This window comes from Solanum lycopersicum, chromosome 5 (genome assembly GCF_036512215.1).
Source record: "Solanum lycopersicum chromosome 5, SLM_r2.1".
Taxonomy (NCBI): domain Eukaryota; kingdom Viridiplantae; phylum Streptophyta; class Magnoliopsida; order Solanales; family Solanaceae; genus Solanum; species Solanum lycopersicum.
The window spans coordinates 66,873,326-66,897,292 of record NC_090804.1 but is presented as its reverse complement, the minus strand read 5'-3'; the positions used below and the strand labels follow the sequence as shown (position 1 = coordinate 66,897,292).

Below are 23,967 nucleotides of genomic sequence, written 5' to 3'. Positions count from 1 at the left end.
TTCTGGAGATGATGCTCATTTTCAGAGGCTCGAACCACCCTAATTAAGGGTGGAGAGATCTCAACAATTGCACTAGAACCCATTATTACTCCTTTGTTTGTTCAACGCATTTAATTGACCCATGATAAATTATATCTTGTCAAAGTACTTCCAATTTATTTTATTTTTACAAAAAAAAAAATTGATATGCTATAAATTTCCATAATAAAGAAAAACATATTTTTTTTTAGATACTAAGAAATTATAAAATAAACAAACAAAGAAATTAAAATTTAATTAGAATTAAGCGACTTAGGTAATAATGACCTACATTTTAATTAATCGATATATCTATTTATTTTATAGACTCATCTCATTTTAATCTATCAAAATTTAACTATAGCACGAATGTAACTTCACTCAAACACACATATACAAACATGCATTATTCATTATTGCATCAAAAACCAAAATACACCTTGCAATTAATTAGGGAAATAGATTAAAATATATTAATGAGGTTAGTAGTAAAAAGGAAAGGGAAGAGTTATTTTAGGAAATTAAATAATTTATAAAAATGATGAATGAATAAGTAGCATATGATAATTTTTTTGCCCAATTTGTTTTATATCCTTCATTCTATGGATGTATAGATTTGGAAATAACTTGATTAATTAATCATTAGTTTGCATCATTTACCAAAATCAAGTAATTGCAATGGCTATATATTTTGGACAATTTCATACATATTTTTCACCATCTTTTGAGTTTTGAATATTAAAACATATTTTTCATGGCTACTACAAAATTCTCCTTCTCATCAATTTTGCTACTTTGCTTAATTTTCTTTTCTTTGTTACCTCTCCATCAATGTATGTTCACATTCATTTTTATACTTTTAAAATTATTATGAATTATTAGTATATAAAACTTAACCGATTTTATATGTCTTTTTTTTTTTTATGAAATGCAGGCGATGAACGTATTCGTGTCGAGGTAAAAGATTCCGATCCATGCTTCAGGGCTTTTGAACCATCAAGTCGATGGTGTTGTGAATTGGTTAAACCAAATAAATGCTATCCTTCTCAACAAGCATGTCATGATAATTGTCACTAATGATAAATTTTCAATAATAATAATGTTTTATTAGGGAAAACATTATGTGTTTCCTCAATAAGCTTTTATGTTGTGAGCTTTGTTGATGTTTAATTAAATAAAAGAATGATTTTCATTAATAAAGTTCAATTTCAATTATCAATATATATATTCTCATCATATTTATTTTATATATTTTGTTTAAATTCATATATATATATAGAGAGAGAGAGAGAGAGTTGTGCATGAGCCAAATAACATTAATTTTTTTTTTGCAATTGGTTAACATGTTTTATCTTCAATTACTTATTTCAGATTATTTTGAAGATTTATGATTATATACCAATTAATATGATTATCGTTGTAGAATATTCATGACAATCATAATTTAAGAGGCATAAAAAATTTCAAATTGACCAACGAAATCGAATGAAATAAATTGCAAACGTAAAACGGAGCCCACAATTTCAAGTAAAAAATTGAAATACATGCTTAATTGAATGAAATAAAAATAAAAAAAGGAATCTATTGAAGTAAAAAAAAAAACTATTCTCCTCAAATTTGTGGCATTTTATTAACAACAAATAATTTATTGTGCCATGGAAGTAAATAAAACTAAATTAGGAAAAACGGAAATCTATTTTCACAATGGGCTCTCAAACTCCAACTGATTTCAAGGACTCAATTTTTCTTGGCCTGCCATAAATAAATAAACAAATTTAAACATTTAAAGGATTAGAAGGATTGATGGATCAAAGTATATATCACTAACATATTCAGAATAATTATACAAATAAAATTTGATGAGAACAAAATATAGGGAGATCTTATCTTTATCATTACATGTATTGGGGTTGTTTGGACCAAAATAGATAATGTAGTAAAAATGTACCTAGCTAGTACTAAACTTGCTAAATTTCTGATTGGAAAAATTTATTCATAATAAGAAAATGAGTACCTACATAACAGTTATGTATTGTTAAACATGTCATCGTAAGTAGTTGACTGTTTTTCGAAATCAGTTTCTCTATATAAGAAAATGAAAAGATATGTGTATATTTTATCGTTTCCCAAGATCACGCTTTTGGGACTATAATAGGTTGTTATTTTTCTATGTAGTCAATAAGAGTTTTATGTGTATCTTACACTTAGATACATGTATTTTTGGTACTAAATACACAAAAATTAGGGAGAGAAACGAGCAAGATTGGGGAGAAAGACAAGTGAGATTTGTATGTATCCCAAATGCATATGAATTATACACTCAATACACAATATATATATATATATATATATATATATATATATATATATATAAGAGTTTCATGTGTATCTTACGCTTAAATACATGTATTTTTGCTACTAGATACATAAAAAATATGAGAGAGGTGAGCGAGAATTGGGTGAAAGACAAGTGAGATTTGTATATATGTATCCCAAATGCATACGAATCACACTCGATACACACTAGATACATGTATCTATATGTATCTAGAGTGATTCGCATGTATGTGTGGCAAGCGAGATGAAAGAGAGGCGAGGGAAGGAGCGAGATTTGCTATGTATGAAAGATACATGCGAATCTACTTGGATGCAAGTATCTAGGATAAATTACGCCTAAATTTGACACCATCTATTTGAGATACATGTATTTAAACATATCTGGAGACAGGAGGCACCAAAATCTGGTAAAATATGTAATATCGCAAATTTGACTATATCTAAACAATTAACTCCTAAACTAATAGGATTTATGCAAGTACTCATATGTATAGTACATCTAAAGTGTATAAAAGATGCTCATACACAAATACGAGTCTAAACATAAAGTATCGACTACATATATAGCGTAAGTATTTTCAGAAATAGACATAAAACGTAATTTTCGCGAAAAGGTAAAAAGAGTAATTAAATATACCTTGTGTAAGGATCAATATCATATTGAGAATTAATAGGATCTTGAATTCTTCCAAATTTCCTCAAGACAGATTTGTCAATATACTTAGTACCAGAACTAGCCATTGCATCTGGAAAATCAACTTCAGCAATATTTTCTCTCTTTTTTTTGGTAACAAAAACTCCAGGACCATGAAATAATTGTTGTTTCATTGTGAAAATGCATAGTCCTATTGCCAGTGATAATGTTCCACCCAATACATACACTGGTGCCATATCCCCATTGGTCATTGACAACCTTTCAAATGATCAGATATCGAGTTTAAGTTTTATGTACTGATAATATATACAATCAGGTTACTTATACAGGTACATCTAGTGAAATATGGTAGGTAGTGTAGACAACTTAAAACATTATTTATATGTATAATACATAAACATATTTTTTAATTTGGTCTCAACTGATATCTACGTCCTCCAACTTAATTTTGAGGGTACATAAGTAGGCATTTTAACTTGCATAAAATTGAATAAATACATATATGCATCCTACGTGGTATGCTACATGAAAATTTCTGTCATACGTAGCGTTTTACATGTATTATGTCACGTAGGATGTATGTGTCTATTTATTCAGTTTTATGTAAGTTTCAAGTGTGCTCTATTTGTTACACACTCAAAATTGAAGGACACAAATGTTATTTATAATTAGAAGAAGTATTTACTCAATCGGGTTCACCTAAAAGATATCTACATATAAAATTCTTTAAAATGTGAGATTCATAATCTTAAAAATAAGATATGTTATCTGTTATAATCGTAAAGATGACTTGATGATGTGTATATATATTACTATGTCAAAGATAAAAGAGTAAATGTTACACATTAAAATGACATGGATCAAAAACGTATTTGGCAAATCGTATTAATTTTTTTTAAAAGTTATTTACTCAAATAATATTTTTTATAGGTATTTTTCTTCGGAATATGAAATTTACAATCTTAAAAATAAGTCAGAAGAAACGAACTTCTTAGGGTTGACATAGGTAAAACCACCCCTAGAGGAAAATCTTGGAGCAGTAGAAGAAGCAAATGATCGATTCGTCACGAAGGCATTCGTCATGGATTTCAAATATCTCTGTCATAAAAATGATAAATACAAAAGTTAACGTCAATATTTTTTTGAAAAAAAATATTCTATAATGGTAACAAAAACAATCAGAGAATATTATAAGATCTCAATTAAACAAATAACTCGATCTGATCTTTCTAATCGATATCGAGATCATAGATTGAAAATCAAATATCTAGTAATTCCAACAATAAGACATCACAAATTTAATTTTTGAAATTTTAAAATTCCAACTATAAGACATGCTCGTAATTTTATCTCGATTTTAATTATCTCAAAAAAAACAAAAAAAAGAATAGTAATGAATTTTTTTCCCTTACCATTCTGAAGGCCATTTTCACAAGGATGGAATGTGGAAGAAATTGTTTCATACACAGAAAAAGAAAATCACTTTTAGTGATTAATTATTATATTGTACATGTAAAAGGAGGATGAGATTTATTTTATATTTAAATTTTATTTATTTATTTGGGTGGTTATTAATTTCCTAAAAGAATGGAACATGAGACAGGTAATTTTAAGTACACGAAATGTATGGAAAATTTATGGGATTTAAAGAAGGAAGTTATCATTCTTTATTCTTTAAATAATATTATTTATTTATTAATCTGAATACACGTCTAAATATTAAATAGTTACGACGATTTATTTTAACAATTGAGTGCATAAAACTTATTTTTATTTGAAAATTAAAAAATATTAAACAAAATTAATTAAACACTAAATTAATCTAAACATATCAAAAGAATATTTTTATGAAAAGTATATGATGGTTGATAATGATGATGGCTAGCGAGTAGCGATACTGATTGTAAGTGGTGATGTTGCAAGCTAATAGCGGTGTTATACATGTGGCAATAATGGTTGATGGTAGAAGTTGATTAGTTGTGGTGGATGATAGTGATAGAGCTAAAGGAATATGTGGTGATGATAGATGGTGGTGATTGTCGATACTCAATAGTGATTAATTATCGTTATGGCAAATGGTAATTAATTGTGATGATTTTAAATGGTGGTTAATAGTGATGAGAGTTGATTGTAGTGATTGACAACAATGATAGATGTAGGTGAGGGTGTTGGTTACGAGTAGAAGGATAGTGATAGTTGATAATAATCGACAGTAACGACAAAAGTTGATAATGGTGGACGTGTTAGGGTTTTTTGCCCTAATTGTCTTATCATAGTTTAAGTTTTTTATTTTTTTCTTAAAAGAAAGTCAAAGTATTATCATAAAATCTTTAACTTTTTCCGAAAAAAAATATATAATTCTTCCCAATATTTGGTTATTCTTTCCTTAAAGGAAACATTTAGAACTCTATAAAATCAACACTCATCTTTTCATACAAATGAAACCTAACAATACATATCCTCCGTTTATATTTTCTAACTACACAATCGGTTACTCATCTCTAAAGGTAAAACGAATTGTAAGTTATATTGTATCTTAAAAGTTTAAGTTTCTACCTTTACAACCAACTCTCTAAGAGCCCTCGCCATAGGCTCTAATAGGTAGCAAGCTCCTTTGCTAAAGCGTTCTTCGTTTTTTCTTCCCAATATGGTTAATATCATACATCCAGCATCTACTAATTCTTTCGAGCGATACTTTAGAAAATTTACAAAATCTCTTTCATATTGCTTATAATATGCTTTAACCACACTTGGCGGATTGTACTTGCCACATCAATATTTCCTTTGTTACTTTCTATTCCATCAGGTACCTATGAAAGACGAATTCAAATCTAAAATCATAATCTTATTCAAAATAAAACGCATAAGATATTAATAGATAATATATATTTCGAACTAAAAGTGAAATCTTAAATTGATATATAAAGAACCTATCATAAATTTGTGCATCATGGAGCGTGTTGATTGAAGACATATAATTTAGCTAGCATTTTACTCTCTCTCAATAGTTTTTGAAATTTTATTTTTAAATATCTATTTGACCATTATATACCTCCATTCGTGTAAAGAACTTTAGTAATTTTCATTACTTAAAATAATCTTATTATATCGTTATTTATTTCATCTTACAAATAGACCCGATATATTTAGTACTATTGAGGATATTATATTCAATTAAATGTAATCCATGTTAGGGGCAAATATGTGGTACTAAATTAGACCGTACTAGACTTTATTTTCGTGTGGGCTAAGGTTAAAGTTATCCATTAATCTTATTTATATATATTTTCTCCGTTCATTTTTATTTACTTCGTCACAATACTTTTTAAGAAATGATATAAAATAATAATTTTACTTTATCATTATTAATAATAATAATCTCACGCAATGATCAATTATGCATAATTTTTAGGAGTATTCAAGATAAATTATATGTATAAACTACTCCTTCCAATTCAAAAAGAATGATCTCCTTTCTTTTTTTTGTTTATTTTTAAAAAATAACCTTTTTTTTTTGTAAAATTTTAGTATTAGTTTTCCACGTGGCACGTTGAAGGCCACAAGATCAAATGACAATTTTATACATTTGACATAATTTTAATTTAGGACTACAAAATTCAAAATCTTCTTTATTTTCTTAAACTTCGTCCTAAGTCAAATCATGTTATTCTTTGTGAAACGAAGAGAATATAAAATAATAATTAGCTTTTGGTTTTTCGAATTTGATAATTGATTTTTATTTAACCGGACAAGTAAAAGTGGACTAAATTGAGTAACTATATATGGGTTAAAAGATGTAGCTAAAAGTTAAACCACACTCCCTCTTTCTAAGCTTATATAACATACTTTTTTTAATTAAAAAAAAATATTACATTTTTATAATTAAAAAGAATCAAACATCATTTTTTTTTTTTACATTTAATAAACTGATTTGTTGCTACATAAATACCTAAGTTGTATTTTAGACCACAAATCTAATTTCCAAATTCTTTCTTCTTTTTTTTAAATTTTGTATCAAGCTAAACAGTATCATATAATGAAATAGAAAACGTATAAAAAATCATGAAAAAATATCCATATCTTTATTTATGTCTCGAGTGGGAGCCAATTAATATAATTATACTTCTTATTAACAAAATATAGAAACGTATCATTCAGTTAAATTATCTCCTCTTAATTTAACAACTTATCTTTTAAGCTAGATTTTAGAAACTTTGCTATGGACAAAAAATAATATCAAGAAAGACAAGAGATCAAGGGGAAATGAACTTTTTCTTACACACATTATGCATTACAAAGTTCAATTGAAAACAAAATAAATACATGATACACCAAATATAAGAAATATAATATAAGATTACATAGATAATCTATTTAACTTATAACCCCCTTTAGTAATATTATATACTAAGTAGACACACTATGGAGCACAACAGTCTCAACAGTAAGCCCAGGCCCAAATCCAAAAAGTACACCCCAATCAAGGCCTTCACCTGTGGTACTAAGCCCTTCTTTGGATGAGGCCTTTCTCATTTCATCTAAAATAAATAGAACACAAGCACTAGACATATTTCCATAGTCACTTAAAACTTGCCTAGTAGCCCGAAGTTTTTCGGGCTTTAGGCTCAGTTTTAGTTCAACTTGATCTAGAATCGCCGGCCCACCAGGGTGCGCGATCCAAAAGATGGAATTCCAATCAGAAATGCCTAACGGTTGGAATGCTTCAATTAAACTCTTTTCAATGTTTTTCGAGATCAATCCAGGAACATCTTTGAGCAAGTGAAATGTTAGCCCAACTTCGCGAAGGTGACCATCAATAGCACCTTCGCTATCAGGGAGTAGAGTTTGGGCTGCAGAGACGAGTTCAAACAAAGGCCTTTCAACTTCTGGTAATGGATCTGAACCTATAATCATTGCGGCTGCCCCATCACCAAAAAGGGCTTGTCCAACCATACTATCCAAATGAGTATCACTTGGACCACGAAAAGTAACTGCAGTGATCTCTGAGCAAACAACAAGAACTCGAGCACCCTTGTTGTTCTCAGCTAAGTCCTTTGCCAGTCGGATAACGGTCCCACCAGCAAAGCAACCTTGTTGATACATCATGAGCCGCTTAACCGAAGGTCGAAGCCCAAGAAGCTTGGTGAGTTGGTAGTCGGCCCCAGGCATGTCCACCCCACTAGTGGTGCAAAAGACCACATGGGTGATCTTGGACTTGGGCTGACCCCATTCTTTAATGGCCTTTTGGGCTGCTTCTTTGCCAAGTTTTGGCACTTCAACCACCACTATATCTTGTCTAGCATCCAAAGAAGGAGCCATGTATTCACAAATATTTGGGTTTTCTTTTAAAATTTCTTCAGTTAAATGCATATATCTCTTATTAATCATCGATTTATCACCTGCGTTAAACGAAAAATAATAATCAAAAAAAGAATATTTATCAATCTATCGAGAAAACCTAATAAAATTCATCTTTGTTGTATGTTGATATATAATTAGTTAGTATCAAGTAAAGTATATCATGTGTGATACAATTAATTAGGAATACCATTTAATTATCAATAGCCAAAACATAGTTTTGGTATATGTAATTATATCTTATTTAAATATATAATCCACACTAAAAATGTGTAAGATTAGATGATAAACAATAATTTCAAAAAATGGGTATATTTCTTACACATGCGCTTAAATTTCTCCTTAAGCTCAGTCATATGTTCACTATTAGTGATTCGAAAATAATAATCAGGATAAGTGCTTTGATCAACACAGTTCGAAGGAGTCGCCGTGCCTATGGCCATGATAGTAGCTGGTCCCTTTGCACGTTGCGCCCTTCGAACCTCCTCAACGGTGACCATTTTCGCGGTTTTTTTTTTTTTTTTACTAAGATTTATGTATATGAAAATACAAAAAATATTATACAAATTTTAGCAAGTGAAGAAGAGAAAATGGCTTGTGTTAAGTTTGCATGGAGATTTTGATATTTATAGAAGAAATTTTCATAACAAACTGGTAGGCGGTAGCTAGTCTTCACGTGTTTGAGCAACTTTTTTAGGCCCATCTGTCACATAATATTTTCAGATAATATTTCCCCAACTCTTATTTTTCGTAATCGACGAGCGGAGTTGTTCGGATGATAAATATTTTTTATCTTCAATTTAAAATTATTGATCAATTAAATTATTCAATACATTTAAATTTGATAACGAGAAAATAAAATTTACCTTTTATACATTGTTAATATTACATAAATAAATCGAATCACATTATTATATAACGGGTAAAATTAATCTAATTGATAATAAAAAAGGGTAACTTTAGCATATAGCAAATAAAAAAATCATATTTGTATGCTATAGCAAAGTTTGCATAATAGCGCTCCATAGCAAACATAGAAACTGTATAATTCGTTATACATATACAGTTGAAGCAAATTGTATAAAACGAAGTATATAAAACAAGAAAGAGAAAGACACTTGGGCAGAGAACTGTATAAAAACGAAGTGTATAAAACGAATTGTATTATTATAAGTGTATAGAATGATTATATACAATTTGAATTTGTATAAAATGAGAAAGAGAGAAAGACAAAAGAGACTTGACAAGGAATATACAATTGAATCGAATTGTCTAAAACGAGAAAGAGAGAAAAGCAAAAGAAACTGGGCAGGGGAGTATTTTTATTGTATAATTATAAGTGTATAGGACGAAAATATATGTAGTTGCATGTGTATATACAATTTTCTCACGCTTTATACAAATAAAAACACAATTTATACATTTCACTTCTGTTTGTATAAGTGAGAAAGGCGAGGGTAGCGAGCGAGATTTGGGAGAGTGGCGAGCGAGATCTGGAAGAGGGGAACAAAAATATATGTACTTATACAATTTTCTCTGTTTTATACAATTAGAAATAATTTTTATACACTTGTGTTTGTATAAAAAGTGAGGAAGTGAGCGAGAGATTAGAGGAGAGTGGCGAGCGAGATATTTGGGAGAGAGGCGCCTGACAATTTTTTGCAAACGTTTGCTATGGAGCACAATTAAATCAAACTCTAGCTACTCCATTTGTTTTAGGTTATTAGTTTGCTATTATATACAATTTTGAGTAAAAAAATTATAACTTATATAATGAATATTCATTGCACTTTTATCGAAAAGCTCTATTTGCCACTAATGCTACCTACTTTTCAAAATAAAATCGTTACACTATTTTTGGTCAATATGTTTATAAAAATCCAATGAATTATATTTAATTTTTTAAATCATTTTTATACATGATAACAAAAAATCAACGTCACAACAAGAGTATAACACGTATAATATAAGTTTTTTTAGTTAATGTGGTAAGTAAAAAAGTACCTTTAAATTTTATATGCTAAACTTGGACATATATTATACATAAAACATGTTCTAATATAGTTAGATACAATAATTTAATTAACATCGTAATATCCAATTTAAGACGTAACCACCGGAAAAAACTATCTCATTAATTAGACATATATTTATATTATATATATACTAATTCTATTTATAATTTTTAATAATTACATATTTATCATTAATTAAGAGTTTTATGTCACATATTTAGGAAGATTCATCTAAATATATACATGTATTTTTATTTTTTTTACCATATACAAGAAATAGGGAGAGAGGTCAAGGAGATATGGAGGGAGTTAATCATGTATTCCAAATACATATGAATCGAACTAGATACATTTGAGATATTAAATACATAGGAAAGTGGAAAGCAAAATCGAACGAGAGGAACGAGATTTGTGTATGTATCCTAGATACATGCAAGTCTATTTTGATACGATAAATCTAAAATAAATTAAATTTAATATTAGTCTCATATTTGGACACGCCAAAATATAATAAAATTCTGTTATATTACAGACTAGAATGTAGCTAAATATTTAACTCCTACCAGTGAGATTTCATTATTTGCCTCGAGTGTTTACACTGTCAACTAATTAAGTACTTGAATCTTTAAATTGTTAGGTATATTTCTTAATTTTTTTAAAATCATATTTGATTTTTTCTTTTACCAGGAGAAACTTTACCATAATTATAGTTATATGGACCCATTTTTTATGATCCACTTGTAGAGCGGCCGCTTTCAATAAATTTTTCCTCACTCGTATTAATTAAGAGTGAAAAAATCTCAATAAATTAAACGGACAACATAGGTTAGTTAACATCAGTTTGACAAACTGATGAAGTTAAGAAAAAGAATTAAGTTAGGTTTATTACTTTTTGTGTTTGATTGTTAAGTAGGTACATTGTGTGGTGTTGGAAGATTTGGTATGATGTGTGGACTATAAATTAAGTTAAAACGTCATCTCTTTTCTCTTTTTCTTTTTTTTTTAGCTTTTACGTATTTATCGGAAAAACCTTATTCGCATCGGGTGTTTATATTAAGCTAATACAGTTTCTATTATTATATAATTTGATGAAATTAAATGAACTATATATTTAAATATATGACATGTATGCATTGATTTGGTACAAACACTCGATGATTATTTACCTTTTTCTTTCTAAAATATAAAATTTAAAGAAAAAGTTCATTTATGAGAGGAACAATTAAATTTCATAATTTTAAAAAAGATTACATTTAAGTATTAAATATTTATAGTAAAAAGTATATAACAAATACAATTTCAATTTTAAAAATTATAAGTAGTTTTTCTTTTTTACGACTAAATGCTCATTTAGTGAAGTTTGTGTTAAATACCAGTACAAGAATAGATAGAGATTTTTAGTCCCTTATGGATGTCTCTTATCTTATTTATTTTGGAATAGTAATATAGTTTATTAATATTGAACCACTAATTCCACCCAACAAAAATATTGTCGCTAAAAGAATATATTTACAAGTATTATCATTAATTAATTATTTTCAAGGATCATTTTTGGTTTAATTAATATTAAAAATTTTCAATGTGTAAAACTTGAAAATTTTAAAAGATCTAACTCTGTATATAAAGTGCTATCAATTATCACTTAGAATAGTGCTACATAATTTTAGAAAGAAAAACACAACAAGACAGATGTAAGATTTAAATTTTTAATCTCACTCGAGAGGTGCGCTCAATCATTATTGCATTATTTGATGTGTTTAGTCTGAATTCACACATTTATAGTTAATTATATATTTTTTAAAAAATAAAACATATCATACATGGAAAACGTGGATTCAGGTGAACTCGATGACCCCTTCTTGCATACGCTAGCTTTTGAGATCAACCCACTTTAATTCATTATTATCCATTGAAATTCTAATCAATTCACTCATATAACACCCCTTGTTCGATTATATTTACTCTTCGATAAAATTAAATGTCTTTCTAAAAAATTAAAATTAAAATTGAAAAGGTGTTAGGTATAATATAAGGTCAAGTTTTTGCCACCAAGTGAATATTGGCAATAGCATTTGTCTCTAGTTTATATATAATTTTTGGTAAATTCAATTAATCAGCCAATAAACAATGATAATATAAAGTCACTTTCCAAGTTTTTTTAAAAATGTTATTATTGTGTTTCGAATCGATTGTGTTGTGATTAATATTATAACTGGTAATTAATGTTAGAATTATCTAGTAATTAATTTTTTTTGTCTGCAATAGTTGGAAGAGTATATTCCATTAGAGCATCTGATTTTTTTTCATTCACAAAAACTCGATTATATGTTCAAACATCATATGTCAGTAGATGAGATCACTCTTATATATATTCAAATTTGCGTTCCGAAATAGACAAATATGTAGGTTTACTAGTTGTATGATCAAGACCTTAGCTTTGTTATTACCAAAGCTTTGAATTAGTAAACGTGAAATACGTCATAAACTTATATCTACCAAATAATAAGAATATATCTCTATTAAAAAGAAATTAACAATATTATACTAACTCAATTACCTCTAATTTTACGATAATATTTAAAAATATATTGCCATAATTAAAGGCTTACAAGTTGGCAAGTGATGGCTGAAAAGAATTAAAAACTATAGAAGTATAGCAAACCAGCATCAATGACATTTATGTATGGATAATTAATTAATTATCAAAGAATTTGGCCAAATTTAATAAATTAGATCACCTAATAATATATTGAGCCTAATTTAATTAACAATTAGGCTAAATCTAGTCTAGTAGACTAGATCACCAAATGACATGACAATAAAAAATTTGCGGCAATAAATAGATATATTTATAAAATGTGTTTGAAATTCTTGTTAATATTATATTATTAATTATCATAGGATTCAATATTATTATATATTTTATTTTATGAACATTAACAAAAAATGCTAAAATAAAATTATCATTAATAATTTCTTTCCTGATCTGTGGCATATCAGTTAATCATTTAGTGTTTACACGCATATTAAGGAATCGTAATAATTAGGTAAAAATTTGCTAATTCACCCCTTAAAAAACTTCTTGGGATGTACAAATAAATATAAACACTTTTTTAAAAAATTAATTGCAACGATAATATAAGGAAAAAATTAATTAATACCTTTTTAATTTAATAATATTAACAACTAATATGAGATAACTATTTTTTGTAAAATGGTTAACTAATATAAAATGAAGATAGTATATCTAGTGATAATTAAACTATGTGAATTAATTATCACTAAAAGGCATGTGAATACTTTGCTTAATTAATTATTCTTAATCTTAAAAGAGAAACAAGAAGAGTGCCTAAAGAAAAGGATGTGTGTCAATATTTGGAAATTTTATAAAAAGTCAATTACATCATATTTTTATTATTTTTTAATTATAAACTTCTTAAATTTAGTGAAAATTGAATATATCAAAAAACACCCCGATATACCGTGTTCCAGTTTCAGATACATCTCTCTACATTTAGATATATCGCGTCTCGATTTCAAATACATCACTTAACGTCTTGATACATCGCATTTATCTAACTGATATATTATATAAAGTTATCTATTTAAAATAGAATAGAATATAAATTTTTGTAATTTTTTCAAACATTAAGAAAATTAAAGAATATAACAAAATAAATTATTTATTTAAGTAATTTTTCCATATTTATAACCAAAAAAAGAAAACAGGAGTAATTTACAACGTTGGAGTGATCAAATTATAATATTATATTTTCAGGTAATATAAGCATAAAAATAATATATTTAAAGAAATAAATTTTGGGAAAATTGTATAAAATAGCAAACTAATAACCTAAATTAAATTGAATAGCTAGGGTTTGATTTAATTGTGCTCCATAGCAAACATTGACAAAAATTTGCCAGAAGTCTCTCTCCCAGAAGTCTCGCTCGCCACTCTCCCATTCTCGCCTCTCTCGCTTTATACACAGAAGTGTATAATTTCTGTTTCTGTTTTGTATAAAGCGAGAGAAAATTGTATATACACATGCAAAAATGTATATCTTCGTGTTATACACTTAATTATATAATTTACAAACATTTTACTTCAAATATTGCAAAGAAAAAGGCCAAAAAATTATACAATTGTGAATTATACAATTGCAGTGAAATACAATTTTTCTAGCTTTATACAACAGAAGTGTATATATTGTGTTTCTGTTTTTGTATAAAGCGAGAAAAACATATATCTTCTTGCTATACACTTATAATTATGCAATATATATACATTTTAATTCGATTCAACTGTATGCAAAGTTAATTATACAATTGCAGCGAAATAGGCCAGCGAATTATACAATTTAGGCCAGCGAATTATACAATTTAGGCCAGCGAATTATACACTTTTATATGTATAGCGAATTATACAGTTTTTATGTTTGCTATGGAGCGCAATTATGCAAAGTTTGCTATATTATACAAATATGATTTTTTTGTTTGCTATATGTGACAGTTGCCCATAAATTTTTGGGTACTTGTGTATATGATGGGCCGGCCCAAATATTTAGTGAATCAGGTTAACCAACTTCATGTTTCATTTCATAGTCCAACCCTCTATTAACTTTGAAAGTCCAACTTACTAAAAAGGCTCACATTTTTTTTCGGAATCCCGTTAGAATGTTTAGAGGTCAGTTGAGATCAAATTAAAATATTTATATGTGCGTTCTCAAAATTCAAGTGTTCTCTTATTCGTTGAAGAGTGTATGTATATCTATTGGATCTTTAAATAACTATTGTAGTAACTCTTTTTTTTTCCTGTTATAAATTGAGGATTCAAACAGTCTCAACGTCCTTACTGTGTTGCTCTGCCAGTCATCTAGTAATCTTCAATTTAGTCTTCCAACTCTATGTTCTAGCCCCAAGCTCCATAAAAGCCCAACAGAGCTCTTATTACAAAATGAACTCTACCTTGATGTAATTCAGTTCAAATGAAATCATAGAGCTAAAAAGAAAACTCACCAAGGACCATCTCTCTCACTATGAATAATTAATGTTTGCGAGAAACGTCTATTCCATTTTATTCTTTCAAAAATCATATTGAATATAAACAAATTTCGAGCTCAACGTATAGAAATTAAGTTATTTAGCCAACTAGCTATTGTTATTACTCCAAACTATAATGAATCCACCCAAACACAAAGAGATAATAACTTGTTACTTTCTTATAAAAACATTATTGTACAATTAAAAATCTTCTTATTATATAGGCATAATACATAAATTGGATCATAAACTTGATTTCAAATTATAACTTTGACCTCAAACTTTTATAGTGCACAAATAGGCACTTTAACTATCCTATCTCTCAATAAATAAACACGCGATTTTTGGAGCCAAAGTGCGTGAAATGCAAACGCTCCCACTTGTATTAGTGAGCCAAACCAGTAACTACCAACTAACTAATCATTTTACATATCTTTTTTTTAAAAAAATATCTTACATGTCATTTAGAAACTAAAAAAATTAAAATTAATTTTAATTAATATAAAAGAGATTCATTAAGGGTTGAATTGTCATTTCAGCATTTTTTTTACCTTTGTGGCCTCAAAAATTATCCTCACTCGCGCAAAATGTGTGCATTTCATGCATTTTGCCAAGTAGGAATCGCGTGTTTATTTATTGAAAGATGGAATAGTTAAAGTGCCTATTTATGTCCTATGAAAATTTGAGATCAAAGTTAAAAATTGAAACCAAGTTTAGGATTCAATATACGTATTATGCCTATTTTATAATAAAAACAAGATTTCAATAACAATGAACATGCCACTAATTTGATAAAATAAAAATAAAATTTACTATATAGTATTTTATATATATATATATATATATATATATATATATATTTTTGTCTTTCTTCTTCTTCCTCACCCCCCCCCCCCCCCAAAATCAAAACCCCACCAAAACCCCCTTTCTCCCTAGCTATGCAAGCTAGTTTGCTTTCTCCACCTCTACACCCCACCACCCAAAAAATCCCATCTTTCAATATCCAATGTAGACCCTACCACAGTAGACTCCCACCCACCCTCACCATCCGAGCTGCCGGAGCACCACCGGAAACTACCAATTCAACAACCCCATCTCAGAAACTCAACAAATTTAGCAGCCGGATTACTGAACCCAAGTCTCAAGGTGGTTCACAAGCGATTCTGTACGGTGTAGGATTATCTGATGACGATATGAAAAAACCCCAAATTGGGATTTCATCAGTTTGGTATGAAGGGAACACTTGTAATATGCATTTGTTGAAACTTGCTGAAGCTGTTAAAGAAGGAGTTCAAGAAGCTGATATGGTGGGATTCAGGTTTAATACTATTGGTGTTAGTGATGCTATTTCTATGGGGACTAGAGGAATGTGTTTTAGTTTGCAGTCAAGAGATTTGATTGCTGATAGTATTGAGACTGTTATGTCTGCTCAGTGGTATGATGGGAATATTGCTATACCTGGATGTGATAAAAATGTGAGCCTCCTTTTAGCTTTTTAATAGAATATGAAAAAAAAGAGAGACTAATTGCGTTGCATATTGCTATCCATTTCACATTATTTCGTTATTGTTAATGCTCGCGAATGCTTTATTTTAAGTTGAGAGTCTATTGGAAGTATCCTCTCGTAGAGGTAGGCGTAATGTCAAGAGATTTGATTGATTGTTGATAGTAATGAAACTGAGTTATTTCGTTGCGGACTGCTCTCCATTTCTCATTATTTCGTTATTGTTATTGCTTGCTTATGCTATATTTTAAGTTGAGGGTTTATTGAAAATATCCTCTCGTAGAGGTAGGCGTAATGTCAAGAGATTTGATTGATTGCTGATAGTAATGAAACAGTTATGTCTACTCAGTGGTATGATAGGAATATTGCTATACCTGTATGTGATGAAAATTTGAGCTTCTTTTTAGTTTTTAATAGAATTTGAAATTAAAGGGGACCATTTTTAGCTATCAGTTAATGCTTAAAACTCTTTTCTAAAGTATATTCTTCTAGGAAGTGTATTTTGTTTATACCATGTGAGTGAATCTGTGACACTCTTTTCTGTACTTTTTTGTTGGTTTTTGGGATGTTCTTGATATTTGGTGATTCTGAGTTCTTTTATCCAATTGTGAAGTGTGAAAGTCGACACAAATAAGTTTATTGGGGGATTAGCTTTATTTATTGAATAAAAGATGCAAACTTTGCTATTATTCTGGAGAAAAAAGATGTGAGCTTTGCATTATTGGTATATTCAATACATTTGCTGTTTTACTTTCATAAGATTGCTGTCTATCTTTGTACATACTTGCAATCTCGTGTAGGTAAGATTTCTTCTACTAGTATATTTTAAGATTTTGTATAAAAGTTTGATGATTCTTTTTTGCAATTTGAGCTAGTAAAAACATGAATTCCGGCATGCTCTATCTCCATCAAGTGATAATTGTTGTAATTTGGCAGATGCCAGGCACAATTATGGCGATGGGAAGATTAAACAGGCCAAGTATCATGATATATGGTGGAACCATTAAGGTCAGATAGTAGCATTCATCTCTGATTCTTTCTTGTTCTTCCAAAGTCTCTTTTCCTGTAGATATATATTATATTCTGATTTTCTCTGCTTGGGACCATGCTATCGCTTTCAAAATTTCTTTGAGAAAAGTGAAGTTGAATAACCATGGGGAATAAACAAAAAGGGAGACTGCACTTTAAGGGAGAATATTTAAAAGCAAAGGTGAAAGAGTACCAGTGTAGTATCTGAAATCTAATGCTTTGATGTACTGACTACTGAGCAAGTGATAGATGAAATCACTCAATATGAAAAACAGTCTCATCAATTACTTTATTGCCTAATTGTAAGGGTAACCAACTTTCTAGAAATAATACTATATAAAAAGCGACATAAACAACTCTAGATAACATTTCAACATTTGCAGCATATGTGTTGATCTCTTATGCTGTTTATTTTTAAATTATTATTGACCCTTTACCTTTTCTCGAATATACAGCCTGGTCATTTTCAAGGGCACACATTCGACATAGTATCAGCCTTCCAGGTATTTCTTCTTATTTGCCCCCTTAAGCAATTCGTCTGTCCATTTCGCCTTCGAAGTGCGATAAAAATCCTCTGTTTAGGTAGGGCTTTGAATGGACTTTGTGATACATGGAAAATAATAAGCGTGCTTGGGGTGAAAACATATCAGTGGATGGTCTTTAGAAAATAAAACCATTAAGACAAGGATAAAGCATGTTTTGGTTGAAGTTCTCTTAGCCTATGCGGGTACTTGAGGAACCATGGGGGAACATCAAAATATTCAAGAGGGAGCTTCTGTGAAGTGAGTTCAAGCTGTCTAAAGGATGAGATTTTTTTTTAATGGTTTTTTCTTTGATAAGTAAAGCATTTGCGCACAAATTCACTAAGGAGGTGAGTAAAAAAGCTTTACTAGATTACAATTCTTCTTAGCCGTTTTATTTTCTATTCTTACCCAATAAGGTCATAATTTTTTTTAAGCATTTCCTAGCCAATGAAATCCCCTCTTAGAATTTTAAGCTTTCAGACATGTCATTTGGGAGTTGTAGTTATGGGGTTATATGACAGAAGCATGCAAAATCTTTTATTTCGAGAAAGCTAAACTTGAAAGGCAGCCTTTTGTCTTAGATTTTTAAATCACAGATCTTCAATTCTGTAAGAACATTGGTGATTGCCTTTTCATGCTTTGATTTTAATTATAGGTGTATGGAGAGTATGTTAGTGGTGGTGTCAGTGATGAACAAAGGATGAATGTAGTTCGTAATTCATGTCCGGGTGCGGGGGCTTGTGGTGGAATGTATACTGCAAACACCATGGCATCTGCTATTGAGACATTGGGCATGTCGCTGCCTTATAGGTAGAAAAATGTGACGCAGTTAAACTTTGTTTAAAAGAATGAAGATTCATTGCTAATATGTCCTCTATTCATCTCCTTTCCAATACACAAGCTCTTCCACACCTGCTGAAGACCCACTGAAGTTGGATGAGTGTCGCCTAGCGGGGAAATATCTTTTGGAATTGTTGAAGATGGACTTGAAACCTCGAGATATCATCACAAAAAGTTCACTTCGAAATGCAATGGTGATGGTCATGGCACTTGGTGGATCTACAAATGCTGTACTACATTTAATTGCTATTGCAAGGTGAGCAATTTTTCCACCGAGTTCACTTTATTTTTTGGATGAGTGTGTGAGTCATAATTTGTATCTCCACAGATCTGTTGGCTTGGAATTAACTCTTGATGACTTTCAGAAGGTTAGCGATGAGGTTCCTTTTCTTGCAGATCTGAAGCCTAGTGGAAAATACGTCATGGAGGATGTGCACAAGGTTTGTGCAATACTATGTGTGCCAACATAGTTGTAGTTTGGTTGTAGGCACCCCTTGCTGTTTATTTTGTTCTGATAAGCTTGGTTGTGTAGATTGGAGGTACACCTGCAGTCATCCGCCACCTTTTGGAGCTTGGGTATTTGGATGGAGACTGTATGACTGGTATTGGTTTAATGACCTTAGTAGATATTCTCTTATATAGGTCTTCTAAAATTGGTGGAACTCATTTCTCTTGCTCTTTGATTTGTAGTCACGGGAAAGACACTGGCTGAAAATGCAAAGCTATTTCCTTCTTTAGCTGAAGGTCAGGTAGGTCTCTCTACCAATGACTGCTTGCCATGTGTTGCACTAATTTTTGTTATAGGTTTGTTGCTGCTGATGGAAATTAGGGATAAATATTCAGTTTTGTCTGTCTTTCTTTTTCTTCTAGCAAATTATAAGGCCGTTGTCAAACCCCATCAAAGAAACAGGCCATATTCAGATATTATATGGAAACCTTGCACCAGAGGGCAGCGTGGCAAAGATCACTGGAAAAGAAGGGATGTACTTTAAGGGTATGTTCTTATTTGGAGTTTAATATTTGATGTCTCTGGACACTGTCTGTTTGCCTTTTGAAGATAGACCAATCATGGGAATTTGTTCATCAGGCCCTGCACTAGTGTTCGAAGGAGAGGAAGCTATGATTGCGGCTATCTCAGAAGACCCTTTGAGTTTTAAGGCAAGCCGAAAATCCCTTTCCATGTCTTCCTTTCTTTTACTTTTATCATGATAAACCAGGGAATGAAGTGAGGAGGCCATATGAGTGCCAAAATGTCAATTTTTCTAAGAAGCATTCATAGCTCAGATTAATCGTAAATATTGAAATTTCTTGAAGCCTAGTAGACAAAAGGGTACGAGCATTTACTAACAATGGATCCTATCTTGGATGAACAAATTTTAAAAATTCCCTTGTCTAGGCATTTTTAAAGATTAAAACGTTGCCAGAATGTCAACACTTGAAAGCCTTTCACCTTTGGGTATTTCATCTAAGCTCCTGTTAACCTATTACTACTATGAAAATAAGCCATGCTCTCTCTCTTGTTGCTTTTCTTTCATATATTTCTTGAGTCAATAGCCTTGTCTTCTTTATGGGTTTAATGCCCTCTCGCCCAAGCACAGAGTTTATGCAAAACATCTAAAACATAAGTAGGTCTTTGATAAGGCAGCTAAGAAGAAACGTAGGATCTCTGCTTCGTTTGTTTGTCTTGTTGTATGGACTTACACTCTGTCCTATATTGCTGCTGTCTATATGTATCTTCTTTTCGATTTTATGATTTACTGGAATTAAATATCTAATTGGAGTTTCAGGTAAGAACATAAGGTAAAATGGGTATTTCATGGAGGTATCCTGCCCACTGTCTGTTATTTGTTGATTCTTCCGTTTTTGCTCGCATTTGACCCCATAGGATTCCATTTCATTTGCCTAGTAGCAAAGTATCTTTTAAGTATGGTTTCACTCTGAATTTCTCTTCTAGAACATTGAAATCGTCAGTTATTAGTTCCTGCCTTTTCCGTTTGTTTATTAGTAACTGGCTGCAATTGTTTGAGCTCTATTTTTCGAGCCAGTTCTGTTGTGTTGGATGTTGGGTAGCCTAAGACACATTTTCTGTGTACCATCTTTCAGGGAAAAGTTGTAGTCATTAGAGGAGAGGGGCCTAAGGGAGGACCAGGAATGCCTGAAATGCTGACACCCACAAGTGCAATTATGGGCGCAGGTCTTGGGAAGGTATATAATGTGATAATTTTTCTTGGTTTAATACATAGCCAGCCCCTTGAACTTGCCAGAATATTCCATTTAGCCACTCCAACTAAGCCGTAGCCTTGTTCCAATAGAACACCCCAACTTCTAACAATGTCTTCCAATTAGACATTTCCTGTTCAAATTTTGGAATTTTTTGAGCGGAATTCTCATTCATGTATTAGGTAGTTAAGTTAACCAAAAAAAAAACATTTCATCCCTCTTTATTATATGCATTCACCTCAATAAGCGTAAAACCCCAGGCATTTTCTGCTTGAGGTTGATGTGCATTATTAAAGGAGATGACATATGTTATGTGGTTAGCTTAACTATTTAATAGATGAACGAAAAGTACGCAGAAGTTTCTCTGAAATTTGAATCGAAGTGTCTAATTTGACACTTCATTAAGAGTTGAGGTGTTCAATTGAAACATGACTTAGTTCGAGTGTCTAAATTAAATATCCTTACATGTTTAAGAGGCTGACCATGTATTAAGCCCTTCTTTTTCTTCCTTGTTTCGTATATATTTGTTTTAGCATGTCATTTTGAAACTGTTGCATGGCCTTACTCGTAGTGTATGGTTGTTCTTGTTGCTGAATGCTTATTTTTGTGTTGTCCATTAGGATGTTGCATTACTTACTGATGGAAGATTTTCTGGAGGTTCTCATGGATATGTCGTTGGGCATATATGTCCTGAAGCACAGGTGCATTAACATTCGTTTTCTCAACTTGTTACTTATTTTACATCATACATACTTTCTTCTCTTCCCTCATCTTACCATATCGCTTTCACTGTGGTGTCCGGTGGACCATTCTAGCATTTGTGTTGCTCTATTTTTTGCAGCTGTCTGGAACTCGTAAATCACCTTAAGATTGTGGATATGTGAATGATCTTTAAAATATGGCTAAATAAAGATGCCGGCCACTGTAAAAGGATATTCACTAGTTTTAGTAGCTAAACTGGTTCTCGTCTTTATTCTAGCGTCCAACTTTTTTCACTCAGTTCGACTGTGCTTATGAGAACGTGATTGATACTTAAACAGTTCCCTTTGATTTATTAAGTTTGTTAAATATCGTATTCCTTCTAAGAAAAACATGTTATAGAAATATCCGCATGTAATAACAGTGCTAGATCATAAACATTTCAAAATAACATAGAAAAATCTATATGATCTAAGTTTATCGTCATAAAGAGTTGTGCTATTCAAACCCTCACCAGGAAGGAGGTCCAATCGGTCTTGTTCAAAATGGAGACATAATAGCAATCGACATTCAGAAGAAGAAAATGGACGTTCAGTTATCAGACGAGGAGTTGGAGCTGCGTAGAAAGAATTGGACTCCCCCTGCATATAAAGCTGATCGAGGTGTTCTCCACAAGGTACGTAATTGTTCAATACTCGACAGAGTTGAATGCAAACATCGTTATATCGACCCAATTTGTTTTCCTTGCAGTATATAAAAAATGTGCAATCTGCATCCAAGGGATGTGTTACTGATGAATAGACAAGAGAAGCCATTTTTTACATAAACCTGTGAAAATCCTGATTTCCCAGATTTTGTATGATGCTGCAATGGAGGCGTTTTTCGCCTTGTTGGTTTTCGAGTGTAGCTACCTGAATTGGTTCTTTTAAAGTTGAGGGTTTACGCGATTTTTTTCGATTTTCTACGTTTTAACTCAGGATCCTTTACTTTGTTGAATGGTGTTGATTCAAATTGTATAATGCTTGGTGAAATTATATTAATGAAAAACAATCACTTTTCAGTATCTTTGCATTTTTGTCCATATTTTTCACCTTAAAAGTCTATTGATCACCATGACTATACATAACAATGTTTTGTTTTCACAATTCATATTATTTGTCGGTAAATTTTATCTAGACACTTGAATTAAGAGTTATATCAGATGAGTATTTGAAAACACGATAAATGGTCTTTTTTTTTGCATGCATTCTCAAATACTTGTTACGTTGATAAGTTAGTCACTTAAATTATGTCATATTTTTGTTTGCTCAGGAATTAGTTTCAATAAAATATAAAACCTTAGGCAGTCTGACGTGCGTGTAACTACAGAAAAGTGATATATTTTAAGTGGTTAACTATTTATATATGTAATGTACATTTGAAAACATGTATAAATTTTTTATTAAGGATTGAATCAAAGGTGTATAAGAAGAACATCAACTATGTTAGATATTCAGTTACAATATATTTTTATTAAAGAAAGTCTAAATAAAATTTGCTGGCAAATTTAGGGGGCATTAGAATCAAGTTGCTGAGATGATGAATGCAAATAAATATGCAAAGATAAGAGTGGTAGTTGTAAAATGATAGGTTACACTATGTTTGGTAACAATGATCCAAACAAAGTATTCGAGAAGAATATATATGGGGTTATGTTATTGCATATATAGACTAGTGATATATTTTGCG

The 23,967-nt window shown here is 30.5% G+C and overlaps 3 protein-coding genes across 3 annotated transcripts; 1 reads left to right on the top strand and 2 right to left on the bottom strand.

The window, feature by feature from the left end:
• Nucleotides 1-1,623: 1,623 nt before the first annotated feature.
• Nucleotides 1,624-4,551, bottom strand: LOC101261819 (uncharacterized). Its single transcript, XM_010323294.4, has 4 exons — nucleotides 4,423-4,551; nucleotides 3,999-4,108; nucleotides 2,993-3,268; nucleotides 1,624-1,770 (listed from the first exon to the last, which is right to left on the bottom strand). Exons 1-4 carry the CDS (start codon nucleotides 4,471-4,473, stop codon nucleotides 1,731-1,733), a joined length of 477 nt encoding a protein of 158 aa, XP_010321596.2. The 5' UTR covers nucleotides 4,474-4,551; the 3' UTR covers nucleotides 1,624-1,730.
• A 2,712-nt stretch (nucleotides 4,552-7,263) lies between these two features.
• On the bottom strand, nucleotides 7,264-8,967 carry CHS2 (chalcone synthase). The gene is given in 2 exon segments (NM_001247107.2): nucleotides 7,264-8,409; nucleotides 8,691-8,967. Coding segments are annotated over 2 exon segments (1,170 nt in total). The 5' UTR covers nucleotides 8,869-8,967; the 3' UTR covers nucleotides 7,264-7,417.
• A 7,306-nt stretch (nucleotides 8,968-16,273) lies between these two features.
• On the top strand, nucleotides 16,274-23,302 carry LOC101246533 (dihydroxy-acid dehydratase, chloroplastic). The gene is made up of 14 exons (XM_004240166.5): nucleotides 16,274-16,898; nucleotides 17,864-17,935; nucleotides 18,412-18,459; nucleotides 19,136-19,290; nucleotides 19,382-19,576; nucleotides 19,649-19,760; nucleotides 19,853-19,922; nucleotides 20,011-20,069; nucleotides 20,191-20,314; nucleotides 20,408-20,478; nucleotides 21,424-21,525; nucleotides 22,161-22,241; nucleotides 22,757-22,915; nucleotides 22,990-23,302. Exons 1-14 carry the CDS (start codon nucleotides 16,362-16,364, stop codon nucleotides 23,038-23,040), a joined length of 1,836 nt encoding a protein of 611 aa, XP_004240214.1. The 5' UTR covers nucleotides 16,274-16,361; the 3' UTR covers nucleotides 23,041-23,302.
• The last annotated feature ends 665 nt before the right edge of the window (nucleotides 23,303-23,967 follow it).

Excerpts from the sequence above, each read along its gene's own strand:
- LOC101261819 (XM_010323294.4), bottom strand. The coding sequence starts at position 4,473 with ATGAAACAATTTCTTCCACATTCCATCCTTGTGAAAATGGCCTTCAGA. Across the intron at positions 3,269-3,998 it reads ACCTATGTCAACCCTAAGAA|GTTGTCAATGACCAATGGGG; the intron begins GTTCGTTTCTTC and ends ATCATTTGAAAG. Across the intron at positions 1,771-2,992 it reads GATATTGATCCTTACACAAG|GCCAAGAAAAATTGAGTCCT; the intron begins GTATATTTAATT and ends TATTTATGGCAG.
- LOC101246533 (XM_004240166.5), top strand. The coding sequence starts at position 16,362 with ATGCAAGCTAGTTTGCTTTCTCCACCTCTACACCCCACCACCCAAAAA. Across the intron at positions 18,460-19,135 it reads ACATAGTATCAGCCTTCCAG|GTGTATGGAGAGTATGTTAG; the intron begins GTATTTCTTCTT and ends TTTTAATTATAG. Across the intron at positions 19,923-20,010 it reads GGATGGAGACTGTATGACTG|TCACGGGAAAGACACTGGCT; the intron begins GTATTGGTTTAA and ends TTTGATTTGTAG.